Source organism: Paroedura picta, chromosome 2, assembly GCF_049243985.1.
Source record: "Paroedura picta isolate Pp20150507F chromosome 2, Ppicta_v3.0, whole genome shotgun sequence".
Taxonomy (NCBI): Eukaryota; Metazoa; Chordata; class Lepidosauria; order Squamata; family Gekkonidae; genus Paroedura; species Paroedura picta.
In genome coordinates, this window is record NC_135370.1 from 43,832,480 (window position 1) to 43,846,645 (window position 14,166).

A 14,166-nucleotide genomic window follows, 5' to 3' on the forward strand; every position below is an offset into this window, starting at 1 on the left:
TTATCCTTCAAGAAGCTCCAGGTTAATAAAAGGATTGCCTGTATCTGGGCCTACAGAGGTAGAATTGTCTTGGTGACTGGGCCAAGTTCACTAAGTCCACTATACTGCCTCTTTCACAGTTGGACGGCAGGTAACAGGAAGGACCCCCTCTTATAATGGGATTATGAAGGAATTCCAAGGCCATCCTGCTTGAGTAAGCAAGATTAATAAGCTTGACAAGAAAATATATTTGACATCTGTCATTATGACAATGGCTTCAGTATTAGAGACAACTTATATTTTGCTAAGGTTGACTCAGCCTTCCATCCTTCTGAGGTCGGTAAAATTAGTACCCAGTTTGCTGGGGGGTAAACAGTAATGACTGGGGAAGGCACTGGCAAACCACCCCGTATTGAGTCTGCCATGAAAATGCTAGAGGGCGTCACCCCAAGGGTCAGACATGACTCGGTGCTTGCACAGGGGATACCTTTACTTTTACCTTTACCTTTATATTTTGCTAAAGATGTCGGAAGTTCTTAATTCATATATTTATACATTGTACAGCATTGTGTAGGAAATCAATTAAGTGATAGGCTGTCTTGTGTTGACATCATGGTCTAATCCATTCTAAAATCTGTTTTTCTTATTGAACATTGTTGGGGCAATGCGTAGATTTCCCAGCTGTTCTTCAGCTCAAGTTTAGGGAGGCTAGAAACTTCAGTAATATGATTGATAACAGACACAAATATTCTGGCAGAATTGTATTTATGGTTGTTTCTTGTAGTTTTGTATAGGAAAGTAGTTTCTAGACAGACATCTGGATATTTCTGAAAATCTGAGTATTAGCTACTGCAAAACACTTAATGGCTGCCAATGGGAGTTATAATGCCACCCTAAACACAGGTACAATCTCCCAAGCCCATGGCCTTCTGTAAACTTAGAGAGGTGAACTCTGATTAGTATTGTACCATTACTATCTCAGTCTCTGGTTTATTTCTGAAAATGTACTTGTTGACTTTTTAGTCCATACATTTGCATATTCATCTGTTCCCCCCCCCCCCCCGCCCTGTATGAAGAAAGCACCAAAGATACAGGGAATTTTCCTGGCTACAGAGGTTCTCTCCCCCCCCCACCCCATTCTAGTTAAATTTTCTTGTCAATTTTTTTAGTCTAACTACCTAGTCCAAGGATTTCCCTCCCAGCACATAATTGTTAGGATTTAGTATTCCAAGCCTAGCAGTTATGCCATTACAAGATCACAAAATGCGAATTCAGGCATTTTTGCAGTGACCAAAAGCAATGATGCAAACGTTTAGAAATTGGGCATACACGATCACTATGTTCCTTGACATATAGAGCATATTTGAGTTTTATAGCCAATTCACTTTTATTCTATCATATTCTCTGTCAGGTGATTGACTCTACTGCCAGTCAGTGAAAGTCTTAAAGACCTTTTGTCTTGGAAAGACAGAGGCACAGATTATTAATAGAGGTCAGCTAGAAATACCTGCTCGTTCTCATTTCTTTCTTTCTGTGAAGTCTGATGAGCATCCTAAAATCCAGTTTCTTCTTTTGATCATAGACTTTCCCAAGGCTGCTTTTTAAGAAGGTGCCTACACTGCCTCTTATCCACTTGCTGTATGGAATGCTATTTTGTAAGATGGGAGAAGAAAGGAAGAATAAGACATTGAAAAATTACATCGCAGCATTGGTTTACTGCAATTTTTCTCCCATTTTTTTACCATCCTGATTCGCACTCTTTCTTCCTACTTTTTCTTCCTTTATAAAGTCTTTGCCTTTTCCAGATCCATTTTCATACCTCTTCAGATTTTGGTATATCAGAATATTAAAAAGGGGTGATGAGCCTGGCTATTGAGACACTTCCTAGATTGTTTCAATATATTTGCCTGCTAGATTCCTGGTAGGTAGAGCTGTAACATCTGCTGTATGGAATCTTCTTTTGTAGGGTAAGAGATGAGGAAGGGCTACTACAACTGTACTTACTGGTATGTAAGTTTCTTTCGTTTCATTAAAAAAATGAAACTAAGGTATCTGTTGCCCACAGATCTTCAAAATCTCCTGCATAATGCTGGGATAATCCAGGATCAAGTGTTTTGGTTTATTATTATTATTTGTAAATTGATTTTCTCACCTCTTGGGTCTTTAGATGCAAAGGGCAGACACTGAGGTTTAAAAATGTGAATGGGAAAAGTAGATAATAGAAATTTCAAAAGTGACAAAAAGGTGAAACAAGGATTAATAGGTGTTTCTTGAGTTTACAAAATAGTTAATAAAACCTTATTTTGTGTTTAAGATGTTTTATGTGGGGCTTTAGGTATGTTCAATAGAATTCATACCAGTGCAATAGTATTTGCAGAAAGATTACATATGTTTTGAAGAGCTGAAAATCTACCCAAACCTGAACATTCATAACAAACTGAATTTATTCATGACAAATAGAAATCAGTGGTAGTTAAATGGCAGTTCTTACTTACTGAGTCAATGGTAACAAAACCAAGATAGCTGACAATTGCTAAACAATGGAAGCCAGAAAGATATTATTTGTTTTCAGTGAAGTGCAGAGAATAGACTCAGATAATTACAACTACTCTCTACTCTATGGAAATTGGCTGCTCTGAGAAAAATGGCAATTTTGGAAGCATGCTGGCAGGGGCTCATGGGAATTGTAGTCCATGGACATCTGGAGAGCCACAGTTTGGCCACCCCTGATCTATGACATCACATCCCTGCTGAGTTCCTTCCCATCCCCGGACTCCACCCTCTCCACGCCTCAGTCTCATATCTCCAGGAATTTTCTAGTCTAGGGTTGGCAAGCCTAGGTAGAGGCGCTTTCTTATATATTATGGCAAATATTCAGTAACACCATTTGTCTACCATGTGTTTAAAGGCTTAGAATAATTCACGCTAAGAAAACAGGCAAAAGAGATGTTTCAGGAGGCGGTGATATAGGAGAAGAGCAGCATTCAATGGGTACACCCACGCCAGGCCGCAAAAGGAGGCGGAAGGGAGGAGACAGCGATTATGACGATGATGATGACGATTATAGTGATGATCAAGCAGATGAAGACGATGAGGATGAGGAGGACAAAGATGACAAAAAAGGAAAGAAAGCAGACATTTGTGAAGATGAGGTAGGGGAATTCTAATATCTGTCTATCTCAGATGATTAATATGTACATTTAGGTTGAATTTATTTTGGGCACCGAAAAGTGATCACAGTGGGAGGCAGAGAATTGGGAAATACCACACAATCAACAAACCTTTCTGAATCCTCCATACACCCCCTGTATAGAGTGCTGGCTGCTATATAATCTCTCCTACAATACTAAAACTCTTTGGGGCTAAAGCAGACTAATTTCAACACCTTACCTTCTGTTTTTCTTTGCTGAAATTCTATTGCTGACATTTATTGTGAACTCTTGACATTCTAGAGCAGGGGTCCTCAACCCCTGGTCTGCGGCCCGGTACCGGGCCGCGAAGGCCATGGTACCGGGCCGTTAGCAGCCGCGCCTGCCTCTTACCCCCCTCTCGCTGCGAGGGGGGAAAGAGGCAGGCGTGGCCGCCGGCACACCAGCGACGCAAACGCGCACACGCGGAGCTGCCGCGCATGCCTGTTTGCGCCCCCTGCTGGCAAAAACGCGCACACGCAGCAGCTCTGCGCATGCACGTTAGCGCCACCTAGTGGCGAAACGCATATGCGTGGTTACTGCGCATGCACGTTTACGTGCCGCGGCGGCGGCTGGGCCACCGGCTCTCTCCCACCCTCAGAGGCGGTCCCCAACTACAAGAAGGTTGGGGACCGCTATTCTAGAGCACAAATGATGTGTGTTTTCTCCTTGGAGGTGTGTAGTCGCCCCAGTTCACCATCCTGCAGCTATGCCTGAGGCTATCAAGTTTACTGTTTAGAAGAAGTGATAGTTTTACTAAGGGCTTTTCCGCACATTGGGCATTATTGCGTGAAGCCTGCTGCATGGCAAAGAGCAAGAAATAATGGCGATTCACCGGCCCTCCACACCTCTCGAGCTGTCTCGAGTGTTTCTGGGTGCTTTTTGCGTGTCTTGCACTCCTCACTCACTGCCAGAAACGCGAGAAGAGAGAGCAAGGTGCTTTAGTCTTGTTGCGCTTTGGCCTGCCTACCACTGTCAACAACCAACCCAATGACACATGAGCGTCCGGCGACCACCGACATTTAAAAAAAAATAGACTTATTCGTTTAAATGCCTACCCGAATCTTCATGGAGGCAAAGAAAATCACAGCTGAGGTGCGTGTCCGTCTCTTCGTTGCTCCAGGCAATTCTCCATTTTTAAAAAGAACTTCCCACCCGGAAAGAGGGGAGAGGGAGGTGGGTGTGAGGGCAGGACATTGAAGGCGAATGTAGCGCTTCTTCGTCTACATATATTTCTTGTGCTGCCTGCTGGTTGTACGCCGCGGATAGCATTTTTTAGGCTGGTGAATCTACTTTTTGGGCTTCACCAACTCACGCTTTAAAATGGCGTACGTAACAAGCAATTTGCTGGCCACATGCAGGAGGTTGGCGATGTCATGTGGAGCAGCCAGAATATAGCGTCTTCAGATGGTAAGCATGATGCTAAATTCATGGCGTGCAGGAAAGCTCTAAGTCTTCTATAATGAACGCCAAGACTGACTTATTTTTATTGTGAACGTGCAAAGAGTAAATAAAATTCCCAGACCTTGCTTGAATTCTTTTGGAAATTGACGCTGTACCTGAAAACCAGGGCAGGGACCTGAACAGCTGTTTCACACAAGAGGGTTGCAGTTGCCTGTGGCATTTTAAAAAAAATTTATTTATTTCATACAGCTGCTTTTGAAATTTCCTTCCGTTTCAAAAAGAGTTTGCTGGGCTGCTGTTTATTTTGCAGATCCCTCAGATGCACTGATTTGCACAAACAGCAGGGTACTTTCACTTGGTTCCCATTTCCTCATTTTTGACAGTCCTCAGGCTATCTTTATGTTGTTGCTCATCCTCAGGGACGGTCTTAGTGATTTTTAGTCCCTAGGCCAACATTCAGGAGAGGGATCCAGGATCATCATCGGCCTGACTGGCCATCCAGCAAAGGATGTTCCTTGCCCCATTTGAGGTGAGTGGGAGCTGTCACCAGAAGCTGGCTGCCTGAGCCCAAGACAGAGTGGGCACAAGTGGCTCTTTGAGGTGGCTGCCCAAGCCCCAAATGGGGTGGAGAGCCACAGGTACCAGTTCCTGCAAGCAGACAGCCTGAGACCTAGGTGGGATGCATATAAGTGGCGGCCAAGAGAGAGTGCAGGCAGTCAGGCTGCCCCTAGCATTTATTTAATAAGTTTGCATGGGGCCTGGTTGGATGCAGCAACCTATGTTGCCCATTGCCATTGCCTACCCCTATTAACCTTCTCATATCATAGAGCAGCTTTTCAGGGGGTTCATGAAGCTGGAAGATATGAACAAATCAATTCTGCAAGTAGAACTCTGCTTGTGGCCCTCTGGATCTAGTTCATGGCTCTTCTGGCCTCAGCTAGTATTTTTTTTACAAACTTCTAGATTATGGACGCATCAAGAAAAATTGTGACTTTATTAATTTTGGATCAGTAACAGTACATAATATTCATTGTGCCACTTTTTTTTTAGCTCATGATGTAGCTTTATGGTTTTACTTCAGTGTTGAAATAAAATTAAAAATGCTTCCCAAAGACTGGTTGATCAACCTGACAGGTTCCATTACTTCCTATTACAAAACACTCAAAATGAACTTTCAAGGAGTATTAAATATTATCATACTAATAGATTAAATTATATTCAACACATTAACTGGCTGCCAGATGGTATAGGCAGTCTAAGAGGAATCACCAGGGCAAACCTTAAGGACTGTTTGGGCCATATAAATATGCTTGATCGTATTGTTTTGCAGCTTATGGGGATGTTTTAATGAATATGTTAATAGGGAAGGATGAGTTAAAGCAGAGGGCAGAATTCCCGTAAGGAAGAATCTACTAGATTAAACTGGGGGCTCTGTCAGATGAGACTTCATTAACATGTCATACTTTCTAGAACTGTAATGGCTGAAAATAGCTTTTGTGGAAGGAGGTAGTGCCAATCTGAATAGCAATTCAAACATTTCTTTCCACCATAGTTTACCAAAGTCAGAGACAAAATAGAGAGACCTGCTTGTAGGTAGGGTTGCCATGACTGGCAACCAGCAGGAGACTTAGAAAGGCAGGGTCATTGCATGGGGGTGGCCACTGGTGATGGCAAAAACCCAGCAACCTCTCTAGGAATCACCAGAAACTCTATAGTAAAGCCATAGAGTTTCTTTGTTGTTGTTATGTGCGAAGTCGTGTCCGACCCATCGCGACCCCATGGACAATGATCCTCCAGGCCTTCCTGTCCTCTACCATTCCCCAGAGTCCATTTAAGTTTGCACCGACTGCTTCAGTGACTCCATCCAGCCACCTCATTCTCTGTCGTCCCCTTCTTCTTTTGCCCTCAATCGCTCCCAGCATTAGGCTCTTCTCCAGGGAGTCCTTCCTTCTCATGAGGTGGCCAAAGTATTTGAGTTTCATCTTCAGGATCTGGCCTTCTAAAGAGCAGTCAGGGTTGATCTCCTCTAGGACTGACCGGTTTGTTCGCCTTGCAGTCCAAGGGACTCGCAAGAGTCTTCTCCAGCACCAGAGTTCAAAAGCCTCAATTCTTTGACGCTCGGCCTTCCTTATGGTCCAGCTCTCGCAGCCATACATTGCAACTGGGAAGACCATAGCCTTGACTAAACGCACTTTTGTTGGTAGGGTGATGTCTCTGCTTTTTAGGATGCTGTCTAGATTTGCCATAGCTTTCCTCCCCAGGAGCAAGCGTCTTTTAATTTCTTTGCTGCAGTCCCCATCTGCAGTGATCTTGGAGCCCAGGAAAATAAAATCTGTCACTATCTCCATTTCTTCCCCATCTATTTGCCAGGAATTGAGAGGGCCAGATGCCATGATCTTTGTTTTCTTGATGTTGAGTTTCAAGCCAACTTTTGCACTCTCCTCCTTCACCCGCATCAACAGGGTCTTTAGTTCCTCTTCACTTTCTGCCATTAGAATGGTATCATCTGCATATCTGAAGTTGTTGATATTTCTCCCTGCAATCTTGATCCCAATTTGTGACTCCTCTAATCCCGCATTTCTCATGATGTGCTCCGCATACAAGTTAAATAGGCAAGGCGACAGTATACAGCCTTGCCGAACTCCTTTCTCAATTTTGAACCAGTCAGTGATTCCATGTTCAGTTCTCACTGTTGCTTCTTGACCTACATATAAATTTCTCAAGAGACAAATAAGATGCTCTGGTATTCCCATCTCTTTAAGAACTTGCCACAATTTGTTGTGCTCCACACAATCAAAGGCTTTAGCATAGTCAATGAAGCAGAAGTAGACGTTCTTCTGGTACTCCCTAGCTTTCTCCATGATCCAGCGTATGTTGGCAATTTGATCTCTAGTTCCTCTGCCTCTTCGAAATCCTGCCTGTACTTCTGGAAGTTCTCGGTCCACATATTGCTGGAGCCTAGCTTGTAGGATTTTGAGCATAACTTTGCTAGCATGAGAAATTAGTGCAATGGTGCGGTAGTTTGAACATTCTTTGGCATTGCCCTTCTTTGGGATTGGAATGTAAACTGACCTTTTCCAATCCTGTGGCCATTGTTGAGTTTTCCAAATTTGCTGGCATATTGAGTGTAGCACTTTTACTGCATCGTCCTTTAAGATTTTGAATAGTTCAACTGGAATGCTGTCACCACCACTAGCTTTATTGTTGCTCAGACTTCCTAAGGCCCATTTGACTTCACATTCCAGGATGTCTGGCTCCAGGTCAGTAACTACCCCACTGTGGTCATCAGGGATGTTAAGCTCACTCTTGTATAGTTGTTCTGTATAATTTTGCCACCTTTGTTTAATCTCTTCTGCTTCTGTGAGGTCCCTACCATTTTGGCCCCTTATCATACCCAACTTTGCATGAAACGTTCTCTTCATATCACCAATTTTCTTGAACAGATCTCTGGTCCTCCCCATTCTATTGTTTTCTTCTATTTGTTTGCACTGTTCATTTAAGAAGGCATTCTTATCTCTTCTAGCTTTTCTCTGGAATTCTGCATTCAGTTGGGTGTATCTTTCTCTTTCTCCCTTGCCTTTCACTTCCCTTCTCTCCTTAGCTATTTGTAAAGCTTCCTCAGACAGCCATTTTGATTTCTTGCATTTCTTTTTCTTTGGGATGGTTTTAGTTGCTACCTCTTGTACAATGTTGCGAACCTCCGTCCATAGTTCTTCAGGCACTCTGTCTATCAGATCTAATTCCTTAAATCTATTTGTCACCTCTACTGTGTATTCGTCGGGGATATGATTTAGTTCATACCTGAGTGGCCTAGTGCTTTTCCCTACTTTCTTCAATTTAAGCCTAAATTTTGCAACAAGAAGCTCATGATCTGAACCATAATCAGCTCCTGGTCTTGTTTTTATTGACTGGATAGAACTTTTCCATCTTTGGCTGCAGAGCACATAGTCAATCTGATTTCTGTGTTGACCGTCTGGTGATGTCCATGTGTAGAGTCGTCTCTTGGGTTGTTGGAAAAGAGTGTTTGCTATGACCATTGTATTCTCTTGACAAAATTCTACCAGCCTGTGCCCTGCTTCATTTTGTACTCCAAGGCCAAACCTGCCTGTTATCCCGGTTATCTTTTGGCTTCCTACTTTAGCATTCCAATCCCCCATGATGATAAGCACATCATTTTTTGGCGTTGCTTCTAGAAGGTGTTGTAGGGCTTCATAGAACTGATCAACTTCATCCTCTTCAGCAGCAGTGGTTGGGGCATAGACCTGGATCACTGTGATGTTGAATGGTTTGCCTTGGATTCGAACTGAGATCATTCTGGGGATTGTATCCCAAGACTGCTTTTCCTACTCTCTTATTGATTATGAAGGCTACTCCGTTTCTTCTGCGAGATTCTTGTCCACAGTAGTATACCTGATGGTCATCTGAATTAAATTCACCCATTCCTGTCCATTTTAGTTCACTGATTCCTAAAATGTCGATGTTCAGTCTTGTCATTTCTTGTTTGACGACGTCCAGCTAACCTTGATTCATGGATCTGACGTTCCAGGTTCCTATGGAATAAAAATCTTTACAGCATCGGACTGTCTTTTCACCACCAGTTACTTCCACAACTGAGCGTCCTTTCGGCTTTGGCCCAGTCGCTTCATTCATTCTGGCGCTACTCGTACTAGCCGTCTGCTCATCCCCAGTAGCATATTGGACACCTTCCGACCTGAGGGGCTCATCTTCCGGCGTCATATCGTTATGCCTATTGGAACTGTCCATAGAGTTTTCATGGCAAAGATACTGGAGTGGTTTGCCATTTCCTTCTCCAGTGGATCACCTTTTGTCAGAGCTCTCAGCTATGACCTGTCCGTCTTGGGTGGCCCTGCACGGTATAGCTCATAGCTTCACTGAACTACGCAAGCCCCCTTGCCACAACAAGGCAGCGATCCTTGAAGGGGGATAGAGTTTCTAGTGGCTCCTAAAGTAGACAGGTGGCACTTCTAGAGTTTTTGGGAAGTAACATCACACTGTTGGCCCAACAGCAGTGGGAAATAAATTCAATGGGGGTGGGTGCTTGCAAGCCTACTGGCAGAGAATTGATACACTTTTAAATAAAGAGGAAAAGAAGCTGTCAAGCCCCTGCATACAGAATACCATCCTTAATCCTGGTCAACAGTCATAGTGTGTAGCTGAGGGGCAAACTACTTGTAAGGGGGGTACTGCAGGCCAGTGAGCTGGGAGGTCTTTGTATCTTGGAATAGCTCTGTTTGGTTTCTGTCCTTGTGCTTAGTTAAATGAATCTGAGTTTGGACTGCTTGGATGAAAAAATGTCTGGGTTCCAAATTCCACAACAAACACATGACTTTTGCTGTGTTTTATTAATTTACAAGGCATTAAGTTGTGATAACTTTAATAATGTATAAGGAGCCTGATTAACTTCTGGAGAATAATGCAACCACTGCATTTTGTTTATTGGTGGTAGGATGATGGGGACCAGACAGCAAGTGTGGAGGAACTAGAGAAACAAATTGACAAGTTGACTAAGGTGAGATGCCTCTATCATATCTATATCCTTTTTATTTAAGTATGTGCTAATCTAGATTGTTGTTTATTTCCCCAAAAATGTTCTTAAATGGGTGCTTTAGTATTCATCAGATTTATTGGACTTCCTGTAGCAGGCCAGGTTTACAACTGAAGCAAAGCAACAAAAGGGCTTCCGTTTCTGGGGAAGGACAAGGAAAGAGATGGTTGTGCCATTTTGACTTTTTTGCTTCAAGGGGTGCTGAACCTTGGAAAAATCATAGGAGTGCAGGAGTTCAGCTCTTCATCCAAATAGCTTTTCCCCGCAGCAGATGATCTGACTTACAGTGCAGTTCTCAACAGACATATACCTTTCTTAGTATGCTGAAGTCACTAGACTTAAAAAACTATAAACGCTGCTTGGGAATTTAACCTAACCGGTCCAACTCTTAAGTCATGCTGCAGCCACCTGGGAGTTGCTGGTTTTCTTGTTTGCTTTGGAGAGGATGCATTCGGAAAGGTGGGAGCCAATTCAAAACCGGCCTTTGATGCATTTGGCATGTGAATGCATGGATGCGCAAGAGAGAACCTGGTCAAAACCAGTGAAATCAAATCAAAGGAAGGGATGTGTGCCCACATGCGTGTGTGTGTGTGAGATTTCTGCCAATTCATTTCATTGGGAATTTAAAAACTTGTATTTTTCAAAGTCTCAGAAGATGCCAGGAGGAGACTACCTGCAGTGGCTCATCAGGATCTTTCAAGTCAGAAAGATGCGTGATTGTGGTGTGGTGAGGGGAGGAAAGAGAGAAACTGCTCACCCTGAATAGCAGCAGCAAATCAATCAAAGCCAGATAAACTGTTTTGAATCGGCTCCCACCTTTCTGAATGCACCCTCTCCAAAATGTTCAAGGAGACCAGCAGCTCCCAGCTGCCTACAGCGCGACTCAAGAGTTGGATCAGCTGAGTTAGGAGGTTCTTTTAATTCCTCCAAGGCCAGAGAGTTCTTCCTCTCCCGCCATCCTCTGCACGTCAGACTTCACTCCAGGCCGCAACATCAGCTTGGAGTGAACTCTGATTCCAAGGCATTTTAAGGGATGGAGATCCATTTAAATGCCCTCTCCAATTCAAGCTGTGAAGTCAAGGTTTGGGGTGAATGGAGTCCAAAAGCATTTAAAGGGATCTCGGTTCCTTTAAACTCCTTAACTGTGGCTATCAAGCAGTCCCAAAAAATCCGGAAAATATTTTTAGGTCAGCCATTTTGGTGGCCAGAAAAAAAATATCAATCAATCAGTCAATCAATCTGACTTATTTCAGCTTGGATTAGCCAAACAAAAACCCCTAGTAATAGGTAGTTTGTTAGGAAATGGGACAGCTATTTGAAGTCCAGTTTCAACTATGCCTCTTTCATAAAATTCTCTATTGTTCCCCCCACCCACCCCCAAAAGCTCTGCTTGCCTGCACATTGACAGGATTAAATGCACCATCCTTCTCAAGTCAGGTTGTCAACCTCCAGGTGGGGCCTGGAGAGCTCCCAGAATTACAGTGTATCTCTGAACTACTGATCAATTCCTCTGGTGAAAGTAGCTGCTCCCTGGGCTCCACCTCTAGTTCTCTAGAAATGTTCCAACCTGGAGCTGGTAAACTCAAGTGGGCTGCCTTTTGCGATGCATCTTGCTTCCAGCTCATGTATTCTACTGACAGGTGATTGCCCCTTGTCAGTCATTGCAGTGCGCAATGATTTCTTGCCGTTTCGATCCTCTCACTTCAGTAGTAGCCAAAATCATGACGACACATCAACACAGCGCAAGTGTGATGGCATGGCCTAAATTTACGCTTGTGTTTGTGTGTTTCTCTGAGAGATAATACCGCCGATGATTTTCTCTCAAAGCCATGTGGAATATCTCATTAATTTCCCATCAGAAGCTATAATATCTTTTATGTCTTGGCTAGTTTATCGCTACGTATGCAATTTGCTCTGTTGTGTCATTGATAAGATTTCATTTCTTGTTGTGCAATGGGAACTATTGATCTCTTTCTCCCCTGCAAATCTGGTACCAAAAAATACAGGAGGCAGCATTGCGGAATGTATCTTTTAAGAGAAAATGAAGTGTTTAAGGTGGCTCAAATCCATCAGCTGTGATATTTTATAACCAGTCTGGCTCTTTGTCTCAAGGGTATGGGCAGAGAGAACCGAGGCATTTCTTCTGAAACAACCAATATGTCTAGAAAGTCTCCATTGAATCTCCAGCTACTGCTTGCCTTAGCATTAGGTTTTTAAGGGTTTTGTGTTAGTGTTTGTTTGTTTTTTAATTGTGCCGGTTTTCTATTTTGTGTCTATAAAAAGTCATATTTACTAATCTGGCCTTAAAAAGAAAAACCAGTTTCAAGCCATTTAATCCATTTGGAAGAATTGCTGTAAGATGCCGGCAGTCCCTATGATGGAACAGGATAGAAATCTAACCGATCAATAAATAATGAAGGAGAAATTGAGGGGAGAAGGTGATAAAGCACATTATGACAATGCGTTTCTTTACAACCAAACAGCAACAGAACCAATACAGAAGAAAGTTATTTGAAGCTTCTCACTCCTTACGTTCAATGATGTTTGGCCAGGATCGTTACAGACGTCGATATTGGATTCTGCCGCAATGTGGGGGTATTTTTGTTGAAGGCATGGAAAGCGGAGAAGGTAATGAGGTAGTCATAGGAATGGTTCGGTCATTTATAGGCTTCTCACAAGCTTGGGAGCTTGGCGGGTGTTTTGGGGAGGGGTGAGTTTTTTTGTTGTTTTGTTTTTGCTGTCGAGAAGTTATTTCAATAATGAATGGGCGAGGATAATCCCTGGATGATGTGTTAGGAAAGATTGCTGACCTTAGAATGGAATACTTCTGGGTCTAATGGGGGGCCTTCTCTGGATTGCAGAGTGAAGCACTGGGGTTAACACTGGCAGGCTAGGATAGTTTCTGTGGCCTTTTTGCAAGCCCTTTGTACTTTCAGGGGACAATGATTCTCATGGGGTCACCTGGGCAGATACCACAAGGGACATTGGGCAGGGGAAGGGACTTCTTTAGAGCCAGCATGGGGTAGTGGTTAAGAGCAGTGGCTATTAATCTGGTGACCCGCATTTGATTCCCCGCTCTTCCACATGCTGCCAGCTGGGTGACCTTGGGCTCATCACAGCCCTGATAGTGCTGTTCTCACAGAGCAGTCCTGTCAGAAGCTCTCTCAGCCTCACCTACCTTACAGGGTGTCTGTTGTAGGGAGAGGAAGGGAAAGCAATTGTATGCTGCTTTGATACTCCTTTGGGCACTGAAAAGTGGAGTATAAAAGCCAACTTTTCTTCTAAATGACATCCTTAGTTCTCAGCAACCTAATATGGAAATGGTCTCTCTGTTAGGTACAATAATTAGTACGTGGATTAGTATGTATCCCCTACTGCAGTAGGGGATAAAGATGAATATACTGCACAGCAATGTTCAACTTTGTGAGATCACCGTTTTCCTGAACTCTGTTACTAATGTCCAAACGTGACATCACCACAAAGATGAACATTTCCAAAATTTCTGAGAAGAATAAACTGAAAACTAGCGCACTGCTGTCCCCCCCCCCTTTATGGAAATTAATTCAGTTTCTGCAGAAAGTACAAACATCCGTGGAGGTGCTAGCAGTCACAACCATAATCACTGACCTCCACTTATCTGCAATTATGCAGCTGCACTAAGTGATGCGGAAACTAAGCAAACAAATGACTGCCATGCAGAGCACTTGCTGTCCCTGAAGTCCTCTCCCGTCTCGGCTGCTGTCTGTTTTCCTTTGTTCTTTGTGACAATTTTTAAATAATTTTTGTTGACACATCCTAATAGGCCTTGAGGAAAAGAAAATGTGGGAACTGAGTTAAAACAGGAACTCTTCCGTCTTCTCTGAAAGAGAAAACCTTTGCTCTTTAAACTGGTGGCTAATATTGTTCTGATGGTTTGCATTTCGTCAAATTTAAGTACCACAGCTGAGAGAAAAGGTGGTCTGTACATGGAAGCATCTTGGACACACAGGTCTTCTTGAGCACATGAAACTGCCTTATGCTGAATCAGAG

The 14,166-nt window shown here is 43.3% G+C and overlaps 1 protein-coding gene across 17 annotated transcripts in view; it reads left to right on the plus strand.

Annotated features, from left to right (window-relative positions):
- The window catches only part of BAZ2B (bromodomain adjacent to zinc finger domain 2B), a 260,648-nt gene that overhangs the window by 224,306 nt on the left and 22,176 nt on the right, over window positions 1-14,166 (plus strand). For all 17 annotated transcript variants that reach the window (XM_077319933.1, XM_077319942.1, XM_077319936.1 and 14 more), the window contains 3 exons: window positions 2,888-3,131; window positions 10,039-10,101; window positions 12,621-12,765. In XM_077319933.1, the coding sequence (XP_077176048.1) occupies window positions 2,888-3,131; window positions 10,039-10,101; window positions 12,621-12,765 (452 nt within the window). The remainder of the gene's footprint in view (window positions 1-2,887; window positions 3,132-10,038; window positions 10,102-12,620; window positions 12,766-14,166) is intronic.